This window comes from Ambystoma mexicanum, chromosome 2q (genome assembly GCF_040938575.1).
Source record: "Ambystoma mexicanum isolate Mex_15411 chromosome 2q, UKY_AmexF1_1, whole genome shotgun sequence".
Taxonomy (NCBI): Eukaryota; Metazoa; Chordata; class Amphibia; order Caudata; family Ambystomatidae; genus Ambystoma; species Ambystoma mexicanum.
In genome coordinates this window covers 1,142,640,537-1,142,664,406 of record NC_090924.1, presented here as the reverse complement: position 1 = coordinate 1,142,664,406, position 23,870 = coordinate 1,142,640,537, and the positions used below count along the sequence as shown (strand labels likewise).

Genomic DNA, 23,870 nt, shown 5'->3' with positions numbered 1-23,870 from the left:
AACTGGTAAATGATCCGAAAAGGTGCGTGGGAGGATGGAACAGCCAACTATTTGCAGTACCATTACCGGTGAGAATAGCCAATCGTCTATTCGTAAACTAGATGACTGTACTGATGAATGGAAAGTGAATTCCCCCAGGGCCAGATGGAGCTCCCTCCACAAATCCAACAGTGGTATTTCAGACATGCCCTGCAATATCTGTGGCAGCCTTGGATTGTGGTCTTTGGATTTTGGACGATCTGTCTTTCAGGAGGTCTAATATCGTGTTAAAATCGCCGACCCATAAGATTTTGGAGTCTCCAGGCAGATGATACTTGCAACATGACATCTAGATAGAACTCCGGAGTGTCAATGTTTGGGCCATACATCTTCATTAGGATTATCTCCTGGTTCTTCAGCCTGCCCCACAGTATCACGTATCAACCTTCACTGTCCGTTGATTACCTCACTAACTGCAATCCTGTGCGATGATGTCCAACTGTTAGCACTCCCGTGGATTGCGAGGAGTACCCTGTGCCTACTCTTAGAGGGCCCCTATCTCTGGCAAATGATTCCACACCTTTGCAGTGAAATGCGTCTCCTGTAAACAGAGGATGTCGATTCTGTGACTCCTGGCGTATGCCAGTACTTTCCTGGCTTTGATTGGGTTTGCCAAACCTCTGACATTTCAGGATAGAAGGTTTATGGTATTCTTCAGTCCAGATGACGCCATGTATGATAAAAAAAATGGTTGCTTGTTCTGCCAGTTATCGGTCTTATATGTGTCGTTCTTTGATCCGCCATCAGTTTTCATCACTTTGTTCAGCCGTACCCCACCCTCCTCCCAACCCTCCCTCACCATCCCTCCAACTGGACGGTGTACCCCTAGGAACAACTTAACAGTCTGCAACAGTGGGTTGCTTTGTGTGGCCATATCGGGCAACTTTAGAACGTGGCGGTCGTGGGAGCCGTAACCTCAAGTTGAAGTGGAGTGGGTGTGACACCCTTAAGCATTTGTTTAGTGGATTCCCTTGCATTTTGGGTGGTGTTTCACATGCACTGGCTCTCAGACCGTCATCCGGTGTTTGGGATTTAAGATTTTTTGTTCGATGTAGGACAAGGCTTCTTCAGGTGTTTGGAAGACGTGGGCCCTGCCTGAGTGTTGTAGTTGAAGTTTTGCTGGGAACAGCATAGCGTACGCATCATCTTCTCCCTTAGTAGTTTCTTAACATGGTCATATGTGCGCCTGGCGGCTTCAAGCCCGCTGGAGAAATCTGGGTATATATGAATCCGGTTGGAGTCATAAGACAGGGCTCCTTTTTCATGCGACAGCCGAAGTATCTGGTCCCTGTCTCGATAATTTAGCAGGCGGTCGATTATGGTGTGTTGAGGGGCACCTAGTTTGGGTGGTGGGGCTAGTGATCTGTGCGCTCGCTCCACAAGAAACTGGTGAGAACTGTGCTTCTGGAAACAGTGACCGGAGGAATTCCTCTATGAACGACTCCATCAGTACATTCAGAGTTCATTCCGCCAGGCCCACCACCCTGATATTATTGCGCCGCGATCTAGATGCAAGATCATCGCATTTGTCTCGTACAGCTTTTAGGTTCTTCTGGATCTCATCTATTGCTTTGCTATGCGTGGATGACGTATCTTCTAGAGTGCTTACCCAGTCTTCAGCCTCCGAGGCTCGGGTGTTTACTTTACGGATGTCTGACCTTATGGAGGCAAGGTTTCCAATATCATCTAGTTTGGAGTTAACCGCTGTGAAACATGCTTGGAGCGTGGTCATATACGGGTCCATGTTTGTGTCGGATTGGCTTGGTGTTTGGGCAGAGTGGATGGCCTCCTGGGAGTCCTCCCCGTTAGCCGCGTTGGTATAGGCATCCATCGGGCCCTTCTTGGTGCCATTGTGTCCTCTTGTCATGGTCTGTGTGGCGGGGCAGATTATTCCGCACGTGCGGGGGTGGAGGCGTTATTTGTAATGTTTATTATAGGACCGGTGAATCTGGAAAGGGCCGAGTTGCATACATAGTTTATCACTGTTCCTTTTAGTATGCTGGGTGCCCAGCGCTGGCGCACCCTCTCGCCGGTGACCTGCCACCTGTTGCTCGTGTGAGGCAGACTCCCGTTGTTGTAATGAGGGTGAGGGGAGGGCAGGCCAGCACCAGCGCCCCCGGCCAACACTCCAGCAGGCCTCCAGTGTCAGTCCGGGCTGGGGGTCAGCCAGCTACCGGTGACCTATCCACCCCAGGCTCTCTCCGCACAGGCGTCGATGAGCATGTACCTTCCGCCGCCGGGCCATCCCAGGTGCCACTCATACTGTCTTCACACTGTGCCGGTACTTCTGCTCGGGAGTGTGCGCCGGGGCCTCCGCTCATCCCGCAGCTCCACCGAGCCAGCTGGGCTGCGTGTTCCGTCTTCGGCCGGTCTCCTGGTGTGTGGACGGGGTCCGGCGTATGAGGCGCCCAGGAGCTGGATGATTGATCCCCCTGCACCGGCTTTGGCACAGGCAGCTGGGTGCCGCGATTGTTTTCAAAAGGCTCGCCACTACTGTCACTGTTGCCCAGCAGGATGCCATTCTCCTCCACCTTATGGCCAGGGTTAGCTGCGTATAGCGGGGTGTTGCTGGCTTACTTATCCCGTTCCGGCTGTACCCGTGCACTGGAGCCAGTCTCTGGGTTGCAGCCTGTGCGGCGCTCGATCGGGTAAGCAGCTGTTGGGGAGAATTCTCTCTTTAGGCTGAATTTCCTAACCTAGTGAGTCCCCCAGCAGCTTTACTGGATTTCTGGAGTTTGTTTTTTTCTCCTGCCAAGAGTGAGACTCTTTCTCCCACTCTTGGACATGATTTATGGTGTTCCTTTGACTGTTAATGTGTTTTATGGGGTCCTTTACTCCATAGGGCCTCATGTGTTTTTACTATGTGTGTTACACAGCACCTTCCGTGCAGTAACACAGGGGTGTCATAGTGACACCCCCACCATAGACTCCATACCCTGGGACTGACTACTGTCTCCCAGGGCATGTAAAGTCACCATTGGCTTTACTAGTCCCAAATTATTAACAGAAACCGGTACAAACCATCATATTGTGGACGTACTGGTCGGTGCAATTCGATTGCCCTGGGGTCTGTTAGTCGAGGGGGCACGTCTCCGTCCCCCCCTAATCGAGTTTTGGCTGGTGGCAGTGGATACTACTTTTTATATTCGACCGCGAATATATCCCTATGGGATTTTCCCATTGTTCGAGGCAACCAACTTTAATTATTTAATTCTCATAGCCTTGAACATACCGCCGGTTTATTTATTTAATAATAATTCGCCAGTTGGTATTTTTTGCCAAGACACTATTCTAAAATGGCGTTTGTGTTCTCTTCTGTGACTCCAACCCAGGTCGAGCCCTTTGTTCCACTTTTTGGCGGGCTTCTCCACAGAAGCCTCCAAAAGTGGTGCCACTCTGCCTGGGTACCACAGGGGATGTGGGAGGGGGTTTAGGCACCCAAGACTGAGTTACCTTGGTAACTCAAGTCGCACTCTTGGGCCAAGAGTGTGACTTGGCCGGCTCACCACTTAGCATGTTTGATTGACGGCTAGGCTGAGTGAATGGGGGTGTGCTGCATAAAAGCAGGGCTTTGGGGACTGGAACTTCAGAAGTCGCCACAGGACCTGAGAATCCGACGAGGGAGAAGCTGAGCCGACCTACCACGACGACACCACCGGTGGAGCCCTGCGGAACCGACTTGCCACTTCCCAACGACAGAGAAGATCTCCCAGCTGGAGAGGCTTCTTCCCCTGACTGATGGGCACAACCAGTTTACCTTCTTCTCTTCGCACCCCAGACCGGCTTGTGGTCGAATTGCCCGAGCCAAGCACCCCGGCAACCGGATAGCCACATACCACTGGACCGCGAACAAAAGGACCGCTCCTTTTACCCGAGAACTCCGCGGTTGGTTTCTTCCCTGGCAGTGCAACGGACTCCTGTCTTCCTCCTCGACGAGATCCTCTCTTCCCCCGGACGAAGCACCGACTTGCATCCGCTGCCAGGAACAACTACCCCCGCTGGGGTCTTCACCACTTTAAGGTACCGTGTCCGCCAGGCCTCCCTTTCTAAAGATTGCTACAAGGTAATAACCCCTTAACCTTCTGGACTGGGCTGGCCGCCTTGACCTCCTAACTGATCCCTTTCTTTGGTCCAACGCTTTTTGAACCTTTTCAATACTTTTGTGCACTGCAACTGTGTGACCTTGGACACCATTCGTTTGATCCTCTTAAAGTGGATCCGGCCTACTGACTCTAAATTCACGGTGTTATTTTGCCTTCCTCCCTTGTTGTGTTCTGGAAAAAGTGTTGGGATCTGTTTCGATTTATTCTCTGCTTTTCTCTCCCTTTTTAAACGAATTATTAGAGTGCCATCTACGTTAAGCGCTCACCGCTGTATGAAAATAAGTGGGGCTTTACTTAAGACTTGTCTAATATTCCTCTAACGGAGTGTATATCTTTTAGTGACCGTGTTTTTGAATTGCTTACTATTAGTGCCTGTGTGTTTTTCTAGATGTGGTTCTAAATAAATAATTATATCTCTTTTACACCAAGCTCTGGTCAGTGTCTACTTGTTCTACTGTGTTCTTTTGACCTATTGTGAATACTCTGTATACTGCCTAACTCTTCTTGAGGGAAGTATGACTGCTCAGCCACAGCTACCAAGTGAATCTGTGTGGTACAGACTGCTACCAAGTGGGTTTACTGACAAACACCTGTTGTCTTAAATCTTTTGCAGTGGTCCCAGAGGGAACTGCACAGGTTTCTGTCTAACAGCAGCGATGTTTGACGGGCTTCCAAAGGGCTGCTATATTTTGGCGCGCAGGCCGTTCCACTGTTGACGGATGCCTTTGCCGCTTCGATTCAGACTCAGGGGAGTGGAGCTGTAGTTGTGGCCAGGAACCTGCAGTTTCCTTCCCCAGTCGCTCCACATGTGCCCAAGACTATGGTGACCACTTATGTCTCCCTTCTTATCGCATTAATCACACTACCTCCGCAGGATGTTTTATAACAGATTTATTGGGTTACGGAGCTCTCGGTCTAGGCGGCCATCTTTGTTGGTGCACAACAGCGCCCCCCGTATTTCTGGGATTTAAGGTTGGTGATTCTACGGTTCATCTGGGCAGGGAAACAACCTAGGATCTCTTGGGACAAAATCACTGCACCACTGGGCGAGGGAGGCTTGGCACTTCCGGATTTTCAAACATATTACGAGGTGGCCCTATCAGTGTTTCTTCTGTATTGGTAAGGGGACATGTGGATAGGAGGCATGTGGAAGTGGAGAAGGAATTGGTGTCGACGTTCCTTCTGAGATCAGTGATCCTGATAGCACCTGACAGAATTAACCAGGTAAATAACATGGTGGATCTGACCTGCAAAGCACGGACCCGAACTGAGCATAAATCCAAGGGCAAGGTCATCTACTCCCCGACCCTGACGGTTACATACATACCGGTAATCCCCCTAACCAGTGAAAGAAGCTATGTCACCGTCAGGAAACGGATGAAAGTGACATGCCTTTGGTTTTTCTTTCCGAACAGTACGTTTATAACACTAGAAGGGCTGAGGAGCAGAGCAGAACTCACATCTCTAGACGTGTTTCTATACTTTAGATTGAGAAACTCCTTGAAACAGAGGTTATCAACCTTCTCCGGGGAACCGAAAGTGGCTCCTATACTAGACAAGATGCTTCAGGGTGGTCTGAATAGCAAGGTGGTCTCTGCCATGTACAGATTATGCCTTACGAATAAATTGCGAACATTTACCCACCCCCGTGAAAGATGGGAAATCACAGTGGGATGCAAGTTATCAGATGAAATATGGGGATATTGCTGCAGGGAAATGTGGAGGGTGGCAATAAACACCTAGATACAAATTGATTCATTTTAAATACCTGCATCAGTTCTATCACACACCTGCAGCTCTACACACTTTACCCAGAGGTCTTGGAGAATTGTGTGAGGTGAGGAGACGTAGCAGCCGATTTCCTTCATATGGCGTGGGGATGTCCTTTGTTCCTGTCCTTCTGGGAGGGGTCTTCAGAACACTGGGGGAAAGGCTTCATCTGGACCCAATAACTGCACTTCGGGGTTACAATGGACATCCCCAGGGGTATAAGGTGGCTGGCTGGGTTATTGCTACTCCTTGCAAAGAGGTGGGTGGCAGCAAACTGGGGAGGGTCTCGATCCCCGGGACTGCATCAGTGGCACGCAGACATCCTGTACTGCAACAACACGGAAGTAAAATATGGAAGACTAGTACACCTCAGGACAGGCCTAGAGACATATGGGGACCATATATACATTATTTACGTGTTCAGTCACAATCACCACAGGACACCTTATCCACAATCAGGAGAAACTCTGAAGATGATGGCTCTGTGAGGGGAGAGCATGTTTGAAGGGACATTGTAAAATCTGGCTGGACTATCGAATGTACTGGGACTAACGGCTACACCTCGATTGACTGATATATGTTTGGCTTTGTTGGGGTTAGAAGTTCACTCTCTATGGGGGTAGACGTCTTGGTTTAATGTTAGCACACAATGTGCCGTTGTGTTAATGAAAAAATGCAAAGAAAAAGAATTACAAAAAGAAAAAAAAAAAGAAAAGACTTGTGATGCTACCAATACCTTCCCTACACAGTTGCATTTTTAAATCAACATGTGTTTGCACTTGTAGTATAGTGCCCTTTATACTCAAATAGAAACACATTAATAATGCTCTCAATCTTGTTTAGAATTCATGTTTATTTATGCTCTTGAAAAGATAAAAAAACATTAATAAAAATACAATAGTTAAACAATATACAGTTCCTAGCATTAAAGAAGTGGAGTAGACACCCTGCATCCTACTCTTCTATTCACGCTAAAATATTCATACTACACTTAAACAATTAAAGTGTGTGTAGCCATTGTGTGCACAGTAAAACATACAATCATACTCACAATTGTGAAGCTGTGGATTGGCAACCAAGGGTATAGGGGAGGTAATAACCTATGGTGTAAAGGCTTAAAATCTGTCAAAAAGTTAATTGCTTCTCTGGGCAGTTAATGAAGAACAACCTAAACGTGATCTACAACCATGAATAAAGAAATGCATGTTAAGCATTTGAAACCCTTCTGTAAGCATTCTGATTGCCCTTCCTGTGTGCCATGATGGATCCACTTATCCTGGCCAAGCAAGTAGAAGAGGCAACACAGGTTATTGCTACCATGGAAAAGAAAACGACATGTTGCAAAAATTGGTAACCATGGCTTATTTATTAAGTGCAGGATATGGGTGCCCTTAGAGACCATTTAAGGTTTGTCTTTGGGGAACCAGTGTCGTACCAACAGAACAATTCTGCCTAAGGCGTAAAAACTGTAAATAGGGCTCCTATGTGGGTGGAGCTCTGACTTTGGCGTTTGAGTTGTCGTCACCGGGACAGGTCCATAAGAATAGGATACTGCAGAGCAGGGCTTGTAAAGAGTGGATACCTCTGCATCCTTACACACAGAAGCATACAGTTGACCAAGCCTCATTAGGTGAAGGCACCTCTTTACCCATTTGAGTAGGCAAAAGCAGGCTCCAAAACATGCAAAACACGTGCATTATGTGTACTGCAGCCACATTCCCAATTACAGAGATCAGAAGGAATGAAAAATATGAGAAATTACATTTATGGTGATTCAGGTTCTCTTAGGCCAGGCTCTCCCTCCTTCATAACTGGTTGGGAACGCCGGCATCTGCCAGCGGGCCGGAAAAGCTTGCTGCAAAAGATAGCCGTATCTTTAAGAATTTTGAAGGGGTAGGGCCTACATCACGCGTGCTTCCCGACGTGCACCAGGCCCTGACCTTACCCCTACGTCACCAACGTTCCGCACCCAGTTACTGTGGTTCCGCCGATGGCGGGAGAATTTAAGTATATGCTTACTGTAGGGGATGGCTGGGTGGGTGTTGTGAAGGAGGGAGAGACTGGACTAAAAGAACCTGAATCATCATGAAGGTAACTGGTTGGGACCAGACTAAAAAGTGTGGAGGAGACAGCATGTTTGGAATTCAGGCAAACAAGTTGCAGAGCACCTCTTGGTCGAATTTTGCATAATTTCTAGAAGATCAATCCATAATATACTGCTTGCAAAAGGCAAGCGGGGTAGCCCAGGTAGCCGCTTTACAGATGTCTACAATGGAACATGCCTGGTAAAGGCTACATCTGCTGTCTTGGTTCTAATGAAATGAGCCCGATTTCTCTGCTGAGTCGTGAGCCCTTTTATGTCGTAAGCCTTGGAGATACAGGAGACAACCCATCTAGTGATGGAAGCTTTAGCTGCCTTATCGGCAGGAGAAGGACACCCCATAAGTAATGAACAGCTTGTCTGCTTTTCTAAACGGTTTGGTCCTTTCTAGATAACATTTTAAAGTCCTTACAACATGTAGGTTATGTAATGTTTCTTCGGCTGCAGAAGCATGCAGTCTACGAAAAAAAAACAGGACGACATATTTACTGGTTTAAATGAATGTCGGAAACCACCTTAGGTAGAAAGGAGGGGACGGTACGTAGGACAACTTGGTCCTTATGGAACACTATATATGGTTCCTTTGAGGGTAGATCCTGGTGCTCTCCAATCCTTCTAGCCAAAGTAATGGCTACTAAGAATGCTGTTTTCCAAGTAAGAAATTCTAAGTCACATGAGGCCATAGGCTCGAATGGTTTTTGCATTAGGGCTGATAAGATCACGTTGAGATCCCACTGAGGTGGAGGTTCACAAAAAGGGGTAATCTAAGCGTAGAAGGCCTCGATGTGGCTTTTAATGGCTTCATTGGAAAGAGAGAAAGACTTATGTTCTCTATTCAGGTAAGCGCCAATAGCTGATCAGTAGTGTTTGCACGTGTCTACTTTGACACCAGTGGACGCTAGATATTGTTATTGCTACAATATTGTTATTGCTACAATATTGTTTCTTCGTAGAAGATTTTCTAGAAGCGGACAAGATGGTTATATTTTGCTCTGACAAACGTAAGTGGGAAAAGGCTTGTTTTTCAGGAATCAAGCCTTCCAGTTCAGTAATTTAGGGAGGGGTGAAGGACCTGCCATTTCTGTTGTCAAAGGATCTCTTTATGATGGAAGATCTAATTGGGAAGCCCCCGCTAACTCCAGAAGGTCTGCAAGGCCAGAACAGGGCTATTAGAATCATGGTCAGATTCTGTGACATTTTGAATTTGAGTAATAGTTTGTGTATTAATGGGAGGGGGGGGGACGCATAAAGTGTTAGGTTCGACCAATCCAGATGTAGAGCATCTTCTAGGGATTCAAGACCCTGACCTTGCCTTGATGCAAACTGAGGACAGAGAGAGTTGTGCTGGTTGGCAAAGAGGTCTACTGATGGATGGCCCCACTTATGAAATATGTTTGCTAATGACAGTTTCAGCTGCCGTTAGGCAGAATTATATGCAGTACCCTTTGGGAACACCACACACAATTAAGACTACAAGTGACAGTACAAATTCATCTTTGATACAAGCCTGTACTACACAGTTAAAGTGGTAGTGATGGCTGAGCAGCCAGACTTATCTCAAGAGTAAGTGAGCAGTATCAGGATAGTTATACAAAGGACAGCAATTACTATGATTCAGGCAAACACCGACTCAAGTTTTTTAAGTAAAAGGATATACATTTATTTCACTCTTCAGTTGTTTAACAGTACACTATTATAAGCAGTCTAAAAATCACACTCTTAATACACCACATCACTTCTCTTAAATTCCAGACAAGAGGAACAACAGAGATAGAATCAGGTAGAAAAGGCTTAGGGCCAAAGTCAATGGGTCAAAAGTCTTTTGCTCAAGATCACACAGCTCAGGGTACTTCGCGGTAAAGTTCGTGGCACAGTTTCTGGACGAGGTTGGTTGATACAAAAGTTAGTTTAAAGAGAAGAGAAGGACAAGCGCTCGGTTTGGAGAAAGATTTCAAACCCTTTCACCGCGGTTGAAAGAAACGAGCAACCAGATTTGCGCAGTACCTTACAATGGAGAGGAAGCTGTAGCTGAGGCGGAACGTTCCTGGTAGTTCCTGCAGGATCACGGTTCCTGAAGCGACTGCTGGACTGACAAGAAGTAGGAAGACTGGAGGGTCCTGCACTACCCAGGGAAGAAACCAGCAGCAGAGCAAAGCAACAAATAAAAAGGTGCGCTCCTTAAAACCCAAGCAGGGTCCGACCTTCCCGACTGTCCGTCCCACTGTAGCTCCGTCCAGCAAATTCGACCAGAGGAGGGGTCCTGGCTTGCAGTTTGGGCAAACTGGTTGGTCCCACCAGCTCAAGGGAAGACGTTTCCTCGAGGATCTTCTCTGTCGTCGGATTCTGAAGATTCGGACCTGCAGCAGGGCTTCACCGGACGGTTCAGTCGGTGTAGGGGTCCTCTTCTGTCCTCGTTGGTTCTTTCGTTCCAGTGTGCGACTCTGCCTTTCCAGTCCCAGAGACCTGCTTTTTATGGAGTTTTCCCCCATTCATACAGCCTGGCTGTCAATCACACAGCAGGGTGGCTGTCCTGGGAAGGACAGTCCCCTCAGCCAATCAAACAGGAGTGCGACCTGGGTTACCAAGGGAACCCATGGCAGGGGTCCGAAGATCACTCCCTCACATCCTGCTTACCCAGACTTTCAGGCGCCTTAAGGAGGGCTTCTGTGCAGAAGCCCGCGAAAAGACAGCGAACAAAGGAATCATCCCCGGTTTGGCACGCAAAGAAAAACACGAGAAAGACTTTAACAAAAAGAAATGGCGAATAAACCCAGCTGGAGCAAAAATAAAACTTATTTGGTCAAGCGGGTTTATGTTTGAGGCTAATATAATAGCCTAAAACACTACCATGGTTATATAAAATAACGCAGTAGAAAAGTTAGGGTAGATACCACTGCCACCAGCGAAACAATGCTTAAGAAACACAGACGAAAAGGGATAAGAATTCACCCTTCCCAATCCTCCATGTAAGATGGGGTGTACTGGGTCTGTGGTTTCAAGTGACTAAAGTAAAGTTAATAGCAACTTTACCCTTTTCTGGGGGACAGTAGTCAGCCCCAGAAAATGTAGTTGGTGGGAAGTCTCAAAAACAACCCTGTGTCACTGCACTGAAGGTGCTCTGTAACACACATGAAAATATGAGGCCATGGAGTAGGTGAGGCTCCAGCACACAAGATCACACAAAAAGTGAAAACGCAGAAAAATACATGTAAGAGTGGGAAAAAGGCTCACTCTTACCAGGTGAGAAAAATAAATCCTAGAAATACAGCAAAGCTGCTGAGGGACTCATTAGGTAAGGGAAATCAGCCATTTATGAGAATTCTCCCCAACATCTGCCACTTGTGCAGAGCAGACTGTAACCTGCTTAGCTTGTCTGCTAGGGCGTTCTTCTTTCCCTTTAGATGGGACGCCAACAAGAAAATGTGCTTCTCAATGAATGGCCCAATACCAAATCTTCTCTGCTAGGAGACACAGGACAGGGGAAGGGAACGAGTACCCCCTGCTAGAACATTGTAGTGGTATTGCCCATTAGAATTCTCGCCACATTTCCTTGAAGTGAGGGAAAGAAAAATGATTTCAGAGCGAAAAATATGGCTCTTAGTTCCAGGACATTTATGTGGTCCTTTTCCTGAGAGGACCAAAGACTGTTATGACCATTTGTTGAGTAGGAGGTTGAAAAGGAAACCCAATTAACAGGTTCTCTGGGGAGTTCCACCAGTGTAGTGAGTCCTTAACTTGTTGGGAATTTGAATTTCCTGGGAATCCAAGAGCTGGTTCCAGTTGCGAGCAAGATGCCACTGGAACGTTCTCATTTGGAGCCTTGCAAAGGAAACTAGGTTTATGCAAGAGGCCATAAGGCCCCAAGAGCCTTTGAAACAAACAAGCTGTCAGAATCTGGTGGGTATTGAAATTTACAGTGGTTTGTTGAATAGCTTCCACCCTTTCGGAGTGGAAAGGCCCTGTGTAGAGTAGCGTTCCTAGGAATTGGATCCTTTGCGAAGGATTGAGCTGGGATTTTGTTACATTTATGGAAAATCGCAGGTGGAAAAGAGTGTGGCATGTTAATTGCATCTTCTGAAGTAATTCCTCTGGAGACAGGGCCTTGAAAAGCAAGTCGTCTATGTAAGGGTATGGATGGGACTGTCCTTAACCAAAGGTAGGCTATCACCGACCCCAGAACTTTTTCGAAAACCCTGGGAGCAGAATTTAGACCGAAGGGAAGACATGTCAACTGGTAATGAGACCTTCCTATTGTGAATTTCAGGAACAGACGGCGGGTGATCTTTGTAGGTGGGGATGTGAAAATAAGCATCTTGTAGATCTACAGATGCCATCCAATTGTTTGGATGAAGGGAAGCCAGAATCAGAAGAACGGCCACCATGTGGAAGGTTTCGATTGACAGAAATTGGTTGAGGTCTGAAAGGTTCAGAATTGGACGGACCCCGCCTTATTTCTTTGGGATCAGAAATTAACAATAGTAAAATCCCTGGCCTACTTCTTTAGGAACCAACTCTATCGCTCCTAAGAAAAGGAGTTTTTGGATCTCTTCCAGGATCTCCAGGGATGTTTTTTGAGCTTTGGAGGAGAGGAAGGTGGAATAGCCAGAGGGGCAAGGCGGTATTCATGCTGAATAATATTCAGAACCCATTCCTTTTGAGTAATGGTTTTCCAAAAGGGAATACAGTTGGAAAGACTTCCTGCTACCAGGGATGAATGCTCCTTGATAGTAGGAGCAGAAGGTATGTACATGCCCGGAAGGAAGTCCAATAGACTTCTTTTGCTCTTGAGCAGAGAGAGGAAGGGGAAGGTCCCAACTTAGACTTGGGTCTATATTTTCTCTTTTTAGAAGAGTAATAAGACTTAGCAGAAGTGGCAGAACCACGGTTTACTCGAGGACCTGGTTTGACTGATTTAAGGTTTTGGTGATATGGCTGTATCACTGAAATTGAGCTAAGGGTTTTAGCGGCCGTGTCCCTGGCCTTACATTTCTCAAGGACCTCATCTGTGGATGGATCGAACTGTGTTTTGTCATCAAATGGAAAGTCAAGCATTTTCTCCTGGATATCTTGGTGAAGGGAAGAAGCTAACAAATATGCATGCCGACGAATTCAGACTGCACTAGTGACTGCTCTTGCTGTTGTGTCACTGATGTCTTTAACCACTTGAAGCTTCTGGATAGCAGCCTCTCAACCCTGTGCAATCCAGAAGGAAAACCGTCCGTGGCCTCTTGAGGGAGCATGTTGACAAAGCATTCAAGAGTCTCCCAATCGAGGATATTAAATCCTTCCCAAACTGTAGCAGTGTTAACCTGCCTAAGTTGTAATGTAGAGTTAGTAGAAGACTTCTTGACTCAAGTCTCCTTGTTATTGCATTTGTATCCAGAACTGAAGCTGGAGAGAAGGGCCTCTACCCTTTGTGCCAAGGGCAGCTGAGACTACCACAGATTGAGCCGGAAGATTGCCCATGAGTATGAAGGGTTCATCCTTAGGCAACTTGTGTTTGTCATCGAGGGCCTTGAAGATGTGCGGATCTTAATGAGGTTTTCACCAGCAAGCTAGAGCGTGTTTTAGAACAGCCAATTCCATGGGAAGTGGAACTTTTGACTGATGAGATGGCAGTTTCCCCAAAAACACCAGCCGTTTCAGGTTTATCCTTGGGGAGGATTTCTAGTGCCTCATGAAACACCTTAGATGGTGATTGAGTGGTGTCATCTGAATCTGAGGCAGAGTCCTTCAAAATGTTCAGTTTTTTAGGTGGAGGAGCAGAGTCCTTGCTGTCCAGGGATAACGTGATTGACTCAGGAATAGGATCGATCGGTACCAATCCCTGAGGTAAAATAAGGGACATTTTGTCTTTGATGAGTTGAGCCAGAACTTCTAAGGAAGGGCTCAGAAAGCATTGTTTCCAGCACAGTATTGGTGATGTTGTTCGCCATTTGGGATGGGCTAGGTTGAGGATCTTCTAGTCTGATAGAAGTTGAAGAGTCAGCTGTGTTAGGAGGTTGGTTAGGATTATAGATATTAAAAACCACAGGTCTAGGCACCTGGATATTGGTTAGAAAGAGCTGTGGTCCAGGTTGTGCTGGTACCTGTGTCGGTTGATCCAAATTGTCCTCAGACTGAGGAAAAAATGGTGGCAAAATGTGAGGTGACTGAAGTCTCCCACGAGTGCTGAATAATTGTTCCAGTGGAACCGTAAAAATGTTTTGAAGCATCAAAGTCTTTCAAGTCAGAAATTACAGTAGAATTATCCTTCGGACTCACCGGTACTCAGAGACAGGTGCCACAGGAGATTTCATGCTTTTGTGCTTTTTTGAAGAATTTGCTACTGGACTAGATCTCGATTGAGAGTGCTTATGCCTCTTGTGAGAGGACTTATGCGATTTCCTCGGTACCAAGGTGCTTGAAAGCTCACTGTGGTAGTAGAGGGTAAAACATTTTCTTTCGGTACCGAAGTACCAGAAGTTTTACATCCGGAAGCTGACTTGGCTTCATCCGGTACGAGGGAATCGGAATGGACCGAATCAACTCCGGAGGTGCGGGCCTCTGCATGAACCCTTGCCTGTTCGGCTTACTGAGGAAATAGAGGGTTTTCTCGCTACCATCGCTATTTTGTCTGGTGTTAATAACTTTTTGGGTACCGGGTCGGTCTTCTCAGACCCTTTCCCACCTGGAGGTACTAGTGCTTTCCCACCCAGAGGTACTTTCAGATGAATAGGCTGGGCGTTTCCCCCTGAACGGTCCTGTGAAGACCACGGAACTGAGGAGACAGTCTTCCCTTGGTTACCAACGCCCGGTGCCGAAACTAGTACCTTATCTGAAGGTACAGTCCGCCCCATCTTACCGATGTCAGCCTGCCTCCTGTTCCGACTGAAGCCTTCAGTCGTTTTCAGTACCGGTCCCAGCCGTGACATGGAGAGAAGACAAGTCTGCAGAGACCTCGGGTGAATCCCACAGCAAAAGACACAGGTAACTCAGCGGGTGATGTATACCCAAACAGCGGACGCAGGCATGATGGGGATCGACCGCAGATCAATGCTTACGGCAATGGATGCACTGCTTGAATCCTGTTGCATACGGCATGCGTAGAGGGAGGCACCACAAATTGAAAAAATAACCCTATCACTAAGAAAAAGGGATGGACAGCAAAAAGGAGGGAGTTACAGTGCAGCAAAAATTCCAACCCACCCAGTAGGCGGAAAGAAAGAACTGGGTGTGGAACGTTGGTGATGTAGGGGTAAGGTGTAGGCCCGGCGTGCAGAGGGACGCACTTGTGACGTAGGACCTACCCCTTCAAAGTCCTTAAAGTTACAGCTATCTTTTGCAGCCAGCTTTTCCAGCCCGCCCACAGATGCAGGCGTTCCCAACCAGTTGGGAAGGAGGGAGAGCCAGGAGGAAAGAGAAATATGTAAGCAAACTAAACCCCTTTTAGACATTTCAGGCCATGGTTTTCTAAAAAATACTGGTCCCAGAATTTGAAATACTGTACAAGGTTATACAAAAAGGAAGACTTACTCATCATCATCTTTGAAGGGCTTTTCATCTGGACTTTGCTTGTGGTTGTCTGACTGCTCAGCTAATTTATTTACAGGATCTTGTAATGTCTTCAGAAAACATTAAAAGCACAAGGAAAGGTAAAATTAGAGTACAAATAATAAAATTACCACTTGATTAAATACATTGACTGAGAAAGTGTTCAGGAGCCACATACCAATAAACATGAGGAAAAGTTTGTTTGTAACAATATTCCTCCGATACAGAAACCTTCATTATAAATCAGATACCATGAATAGCTCTGTGCACAAGACCAGGATCTGAGCTATTTTCACAAAAGGAAATTTGTAAAAGAAATAAATAAATAAAACCACAAAAAATACATTCATGCTTCATGCTCTTTTTAATCCCAGGAATAATAAAGACAAACCTCATTGCTTATGCCTGCGTTCATTGTCTGGCCATAGAATGAAAAGCAAGGAATGTCCAAACAACCTACATTGTTGCCAGATCATTCGTATTTTGCAAACACATGGAGGCAAGCATTATGCTTCACTTCATTTGCCACCCGCCAGCAGCTTTCTAAACTTTTACATTTCTTATCTAGAGTCCTGTGTGTAAGATGTTATTTGTACGTTCCGAGCCACGACTGAGATACTGTGCTGATTGAAGGAGATCTATTGAAGAAGGCTGAGTGGCAGCTGAGGAATGGAGTCTTAGTTGAAAGGTGGGTCTGAGAATTAAGATTACCCAGGTTTACAGCTCAGGAAGTCTTGAATCTATTAAAAACATGGAGGCACGCATTATGGCTTCACTTCTTTGACACTCTCGAGCAGCTTTCAAAACCGACGTTTTTTTTAGACTGTAAAACACACATAGAACACTGATGGAAGAAAGGAACTAAACCCGATCCCATAAATCTTTTCTTTTCCAGTAGATTATGAGTTTGTAACTTTGACCAATCAGGACCACTCTTTCTGCTTATGTCACTTCCTGCCTAGGTCCATTACTCTTCTTTTGGTTGTTCTTCAAGCAGATTGTGTTTTTCCATAGCTCGTATAATTGTGTTTGTAAAGTATTAAAATGGACATTGAGCCATGCAGGGATAGGGTGATTGCACACGTAATATGGTATTTAATGAGCAGTGACACTTTTTTGCTTATAGTAATGTCTCGTGCCGTTCAGATGCTTACAGGTTTTGCAGGGAGGTCTGTTTTGGTTTGCTTGGCTTTCCAGCCTTTTGGTGTGATTAAGGCACATGCAAACGCCTTAGGGAGAGGGAGCGGAGCCTGTGAGCGGACTTGCCCACAAGGGGGCGACAATACTCTTTAAGCTACGGTTGGAGTGGCTCCGATCAGTCGCACAGCAGGCACACATCGTAGGACACGCGCCATTAGAGGAAAAGTGCCAGGGTGCCAACAGATTATGCAGAGCGGGTCGTGATCGGCTTCAGTTGTCGAGTGCATTCTCGCTTATACAGTGCAGCAGGATACAGCAAGTTCGGCGGATCACAGCGAGCGTCCCTAATTCAACATTGCAACGCACACGGCACAATAAGAGCTATTAAGAGCTCAAGGAAGCAGATGCATAGACAAAGGGGGCTCAGCAGAAGGACTCCACAGTACATTTACCAGTTATGGTGTGCATACTAAAGAAGCACTCATGGCCGACAATGGCAGCCATGATGATGGCAGCAGGTGGAGTGAAGAGTGAGAAGGAACTAATGCCAGAGGAAGATGGAGATCTCACCTAAGTTTTAAAAAGGTGTTGCGAGAGTCTCTCGTTCAAGTCGTGTCCTAGGATGCGAAGCCCCTACAGGACAGATTAGAGGTCTGTGACAACCTGCTGGGCGACAACAGAAATAGAGCGCTGCTCGAGGGAAAGTGAAGGAGGCAGCCAGTATTAGTGAGGCCAAGTCTGCTAAACACCCCAAAGTAGGGGTTGATGAAGTGGGGAGCAGACCTGGCTGGAAGAGGCAAGCCTATCCTACTCCCCCATGCATGAATATGGGTGTCAAAAGGAAGCTCCCCATGTGGCAGTTTACGCCTTTAATAGAATGAAGAACACATTCCTCCTCAAGTCAGCTATGCCCAACCTCTTCCCCTCCCCCTTCCATTCGATTATGAAGTTGATGATGATGTTGTGGACAGCGAGGGAGGAGGGGGCGATACCAAAGATGTCGATACCCAGATAATAAAATCCAGCACTGTGGATACCTCGCAGGTAAGTGCCGAAAACATGTCAGACATGTTTGAGCCTGACACGATATCAGACACCCTTGGTCGACAGATGGTTTACCCTCCCAGAGAGTCACACTGTATAGGACGCAGAAGATGCGCAAACCCCCGGAGAAAGAGGTTAGATTTTGCATGAGAGTCGAGGGCCTGAAGCCCGAGCTACCAGGTAGAATGGCACAGATGCTAGAATTAGATCCTAAAATGCTCACTTACGTGAGCAAACCATCAAAGAACGTTCGGAAGTGTATGAACAGAGCATGGAAGGGCTGCAAGGATAAGGTGCTAGACCTGGCTGGATCCATAGTGAAAATCATGGAGCTCACAGAGAGGGCCAAGGGAATCGGTAGACCCTCAGGTGCTAGCTGGCTGGGCACAGTGACCTGCTTGCATACTCGGCAACACAAACTGCGCCCTGCCATCGGAGGTCATTGCTTCTGAAGATTGACAAAAAGCTGTGCGCCCTATACTCGTACGAGGTAGGGGAAGGAGTGCAAGGTCTGCTCTTCGGAGAGGCTTTTACTAAGGAGATGAACAGATTTGTGGGCACCTTTACAGCGCTCGAGAAAGCGCAGACCTCAATAAGGAAAATCTGGCAAAGTAGGGTTTTTGCAGGGACCGGTCGATAAAGAGGTGGGTTGACCCGTCGCCTCAATTTCCAGAGAAGACGAGGCAGAAGCGCCAGAGGTCGCCGGAGAAGAGGCTTCTACACACACCAAGGAGCAGGCGCAGGTAAGCCAGGGGGTTGTGCACTATTCTCCAATAGGAGGCAATATGGCTCAATTTATAACAAACTGGCGTGAGTGTTCAAGCGACGCATGGGTGCTGCAGGCGATGATAGGATTACAGCTAGAGTTTGTGGATCATCCCATACAGATGCAAGCACCCCATCAAATGTGGGTTTCGCAAGCAGAAAGCAGGCTTCTAGATGCAGCAGAAGGGGCCTCCATAAGAGAAAGCATACTCTAGCTCAGTGATTTCACAGTAATATGCTTTTTGTGCACCGAAAGGACAAGATGAGACTGGTCATCAATCTCCGGGAGTTGAACGGGTGCTTTCGGTACAGACATTTCAAGATGGAGGTGACACATATCCTAAGAGACATAATTCGCAGGAAGAACAACTGAATTGCGAGACTAGGACTAAAGGACACATCTCACCATGCCAGTGGCAGCAGAGTAATGTCCTTATTTGAAATTTACCTGGAGAGGCTAGTCCTGGAAATTCAGGAGCCTCCCATTCGGGCTCTCCTCGGCACCCTGGGCCATAAAAGATTGAGCCCCTTTTTTCAGCCACGCTAAGAGAGACGTGGATAAGGAAGTTCATATCTTGAAGGCATCTTGCTGATGGCGCAGTTCAAGCGACAGCTGCAAGAGCAAGTACAGTGGGCAAACTTGTTTCTAACTTCCCTCTGATTCCTAGTGAACAAAGAGAAATCTGTGCTAATGCCCAGCAAACAGAGTTCCTAGCTTTCGTCAAAAACATCAGGAAGGCGACAGTTACTGACTCAGAAAATTAGGGCGATAAAGGAAGATGGTTATATTGTGCTGGCGAGAGTAGTTGGGATGATAGCATCCTCTATTCAGGCAATCTTTCCGAGCCTCTACATTAGACAGCTCTGCAGAGGCTGAAGATCAAGCATCTACAGGAGGGTATGTAATAACACCAGCAGGTCCTTCTAGACAAGGACTGCCGAGCAGAGTTGCAGTGTTGGCAGCATAACATCAAAGCATGTAACAGTCTAGCTATATTCAGCAACGTTCCAGAACTGGTAATAGACACAGAAAGATTAGGCTGGTGTGCCAGATGTGGATAGCTGCAGACAGGAAGAAAGTGGTCCCAAGCAGAGCTAGACTTGCACATCAACTGCTTGGAGCTCCTAGCAGGCTCGTTCACAGTGAAAACTTTCACGAAAGGGAGAGCACAATGCCACATATTGCTCAAGATGGGAGACGGTTGGTTGGCAAACCTTGTTGAGTAGAGGCGCTGGTGGATGGTTATAACCATGGATTAATTGATTCTTGGTTGTTGAAATAATGGAGCAACTCCTGACTTGTCGTCATCATTGAAGGCTTTAATGTAGTTACACAAGTAAAACCGAGGGCCTAGCAGAAGATGCTAGGTGCATGTGAAAGGGGAGCCAACATGCGTTTCGACCGTAGTCTTTGTCAAGGCTGTGATGGGTGATGGGGTGAAGTGACAATGTGGAGGCATATCGGCGCATCATTTGGAGGTCATCCATATTGTAAAAATGCATACAGTATCATAGGTCACACAAAACACAGGTAGTTGGTGGTATGTGAAGTGTGGTGGTGGTGGTGATGACAGGGACGTTCGGAAGCAACAAAATATACATGTACATTTTACATGTAATAATCCATGTGAGAGTCCCAAGGAGAGAAGAGCAGGGTGTCGTGGGGAGGGGGGGGGACATTTGGCAAGGTGGACAAGGTTAGATTAGGGAAGAGCTGAAATAGCCATGTCTCGTTCATGGTTATGGCAGGTGCTTACCATGTGCAATGGTTGGTGGTCCTGTTGAGGAGTAGTAGCGCCTGGTGAGTGGATCACAGTTCCGGTTGGGCGGCGGGCTTATTAGCCAATCTGGGGGGTAGAGGGATCAGGAATTGATCAGTACTGGGTAAGAGCTCCTGTGAGGCCAAATCTAATTCGGTTAGTAAGTGCAGTGGTTACCCGAACAATGGTGTTAGTGAACAGCGGCCAGATGGCCTGACTGTCTTGCTGGGAGTGCCGGTGGCTGTGCTGGCGGCACATGCAGGGTGGCCTGGGGATTAGCAGGCTGCTGGTTGTGGTTCGGTATGGTGGATCAAGGCGTGTCCACTGGGCAGTGATGTCGGCATGCGTGGGTGGGGGAGCATCTCCGGGGTGAGGGTGTGCTTGTTGGCATGGGTGTTGTTGGGTGTTATTCTTAAGGATGCCATCGCTGCAGAGTTGCAGATCAGCCAATTTATAGATGGGAGGCACTGAGTGTGGGCGCGGGGGCCATGGCCAATAGAGGAAGGAGCAGCATGAATGGCGAGCCTGCCAGGATGGCGCGCCAGGTGGCTAGTGAGATGCAAGCGTGATGGTTAAGTAGCAGTGGGTGCAAGTGGATTTAGTCCCAAGTGGGGGGTGAGTGCAGGGCACAGAGTGATGGCAGAAGTCAGATGTCTAATAGTGGGGAACAAGTAGAGCGTCTGAGGTGTCAGGGATATGGTGATTAGCAACTGATGCTGTGGTCAGGGCCGCTAGCTCGAGGACCCGAAGGTTCCAGGAGCGGTGCCACGGAGCCAGGCAAGCTGGCGTGCTTCTAAATGAGAAGGGAAACGGCCTGTGTGGGATTCTTACCTGTACACACATGCAATGCGTTCTGTGGTTCGGTGTTCCGACACGGCTGCGAGGAGAAGCCCATGGTTAAATCAACCATGACTTCCGATAGGTTACAGTAAGCTGCGTTGTGATTGGTCGTAGTCTCTGGTGGTTGTGGTCGCTGGAGGAGGAGCAACACGATTGGCGGTAGCCATAGGAACACTGGTAAACAGGTTGACGTGCGTTTAGGCTCCTTGTAAGTGGAGTGGCCCCCCGCGTGGCAGATAAGAGGTCGGCTGCGTTGCAACCCGTGCGCTTGTCAACGGCAAGGAGGTCGGTGGGCCTGGGTGGGGAAGGGCAGTCTGATTTAGTGCTGTCAGAAACTGATGGCAAGTGGTCTCGTAGTCCCCAGCATGTAGGTGTCATGGGGTGGTAGGCAGATAAGAGCCAAGATGGCTTGCGAAAGATTTCAATGCAATTGATTGCAGTAATGGTCCGGTTGGACAAGTGCGGCAAGCACACGTGTAATAATGCATATTATTGTACATGCGGGAGCGCGCCGTTAGTGGAGCAATTGCATCAGGAGCCAATGTGCACGACACTAGTTGTGTGCTGGGCCAGAGGCAAATTAGTAGGTTACAAGGATAGCATTAGACAATGTCTGATTAGCAGGAAAAGTAGAGTGCCAATGGCAGGGTCAGTGCATGGGATGCCAGTAAACATGTCAGAGGAGGAATATATGACACCACATGCAGATCACGGTTGACAAACCGAATTGGCATGGTGCATGTACTGAAGGGCCGGTTATTGAATGGTATCACAAGTGTGCCTGGAGTGGGAGTAGCGATCAGGCTGGGGCTGGTGCTGTAGTGGTAGACACTGGAAGGAGGGTTAGCCTCTTGGGACGGTTGACCGCAAGGCAGGGTTATGAAGTTGTGTTAGGCACAGAGCCGTGCCGGCACATTGTCACAAGGGGGCATGCATGAGGGGGTAGGGGAGATGTGCGGGGTGGGCAGAGATGGTCCGAGACAGTCACGGTCAGACATGGTATGGGAGCATGGTGATCACACACAGGAAGGTATTAAATACTTGCTTTCATAAGAACACATTAGACTTGTGATCGCTGTTGAGGCCAAGTGTGACATATCTGTATTTACAAATCAATTTGGCTTTGTGTCGTCTTAGATGTAGTTCCTTGTCTCCACCCCGGCATCAGCTTGTACAGTTTCTAGTACCACAAAGCTTATGTTCCCTTTGTTGTCGAGCTGGTGTTGTTCCTGCCAGTGGATTGCTAGTGGGTACCTTGCCTCTTGTGAGTGCAGTAGTCCTAGGTGTTCACGGATCCTGGTTCTTAGCTCTTTTAGTGCTGCCAATGTACTTGCGGTCACAGACACAAATAATGGCATATATGACAAACTTTGATTTGCAATTGATAAACTGGTTAATGTCCGGTTTGTCAGTGCCATTGAAAATGAGTATTTCTTGCATGTCTACACATGTTGCAGGACCCGCATTTGTAGAAACCCACAGGCTTAGAACTTGATAGCCAATGTTCTGAGGACCGGAGCCATATATGATGGGCTCAAAATTGTCTGTAGAGTCTTGGCCTTGGTGAATGTTAGTGATGGTCTTGTTGGTAACCATATACGGATGTCTTCATCTATCTCAAGGAAATGCCAATGTTTGTTTAGGATTATCTGGACTGATGACTGTCGCTGCTATACTTGGTGATCTATCCGATTTTGTTGTCTTCCTCCGCAATTCTTTTGGTGGTTGTTCTTGGCGTCAGTAGTGTTGACCGTTTTCTCTTGCATGCCATGTCAATAGCTGAGTCGATGGCTTTCTATGGGTAGCTTCTTACAGTAAATCTTTGTGTGCTGCAAACCCGTTTTGCTCAGATAAATTCTCCTTTGGGAATGTTATTGGTCACAGATTTTTTGTGGCAGCTGGTGGCATGGAGCACCAAGTTGACTTTGGCCGGCTTCCTGTAAATTGAGGTGGTCAGTTCAGTTTCACTGGTGCTGATCCTAATTTCAAGAAAGTCTATGGAAGTATTGCTAAATGTGCCGGTCAGCTGTAGTCCAAAGTTGTTGTCATTCGGACAATATTTCAGCAGTTGGGTACATCAACAAGTTAGAGGGGCCCCGATGAAGCATGTTGGAGTTAGCAAAGGTTTTTTGGCACTATTGCCTGGAGAGGAGGATCTCCTTCACAGCCGAGTACCTGTCAGGGGAGCAGAACTGAGTAGCAGATTGGAACCCCCAGCATTATGCTTTGTTTCACAATGATAACGAGAACTCTAGCAAAGATATGCAGAGGAGGCGGCAGAAGCAGTGATAGTGACGCCAGACTGGAGATCACAAGCGTGTTTTCCAGTTATAATGGAAAATCAGATTTCTCGTAGACTATTTGGATTCAAGCAGACCTGCGGACGGATCACTCAGGGGCAGTTCACCCACTAGTGGAGGAGCAGAGCCTCTCGCTTCTAGCTTGCAAGGTTTCAGGCTCAGGTGAAATATGCTGCAGTTTCTTGCTCCCCGGCCCCCCATCTACAATCGGGAGCTATAGGTCTGCATGGTAACGCTAGGAAACATGGTGCTATCAGCAAAATGTTCACCCCGTCTCTGCCCCTGTAGTGCAGGTAGTTAATTTCCTAGCATCATTGCCTGAATAAGTTAAGGCATTCAGGAACGTAGGAGTCTACAAGTCCACCATTTCAGCCAGTCAGGACATAGTGGGCGGCGCCCCAGTAAGAGCACATCCAGCAGTGTGGAGACTACTCAAGGGCATGAAGATTAGTAGGCCCCCAGTTCCTAAGTATTC

At 47.3% G+C, this 23,870-nt stretch overlaps 1 protein-coding gene across 9 annotated transcripts in view; it reads right to left on the bottom strand.

Moving 5' to 3' along the window:
- Positions 1-23,870, bottom strand: part of ICA1 (islet cell autoantigen 1) — a 1,066,176-nt gene that overhangs the window by 606,480 nt on the left and 435,826 nt on the right. For all 9 annotated transcript variants that reach the window (XM_069648510.1, XM_069648512.1, XM_069648515.1 and 6 more), the window contains one exon: positions 15,529-15,617. In XM_069648510.1, the coding sequence (XP_069504611.1) occupies positions 15,529-15,617 (89 nt within the window). The remainder of the gene's footprint in view (positions 1-15,528; positions 15,618-23,870) is intronic.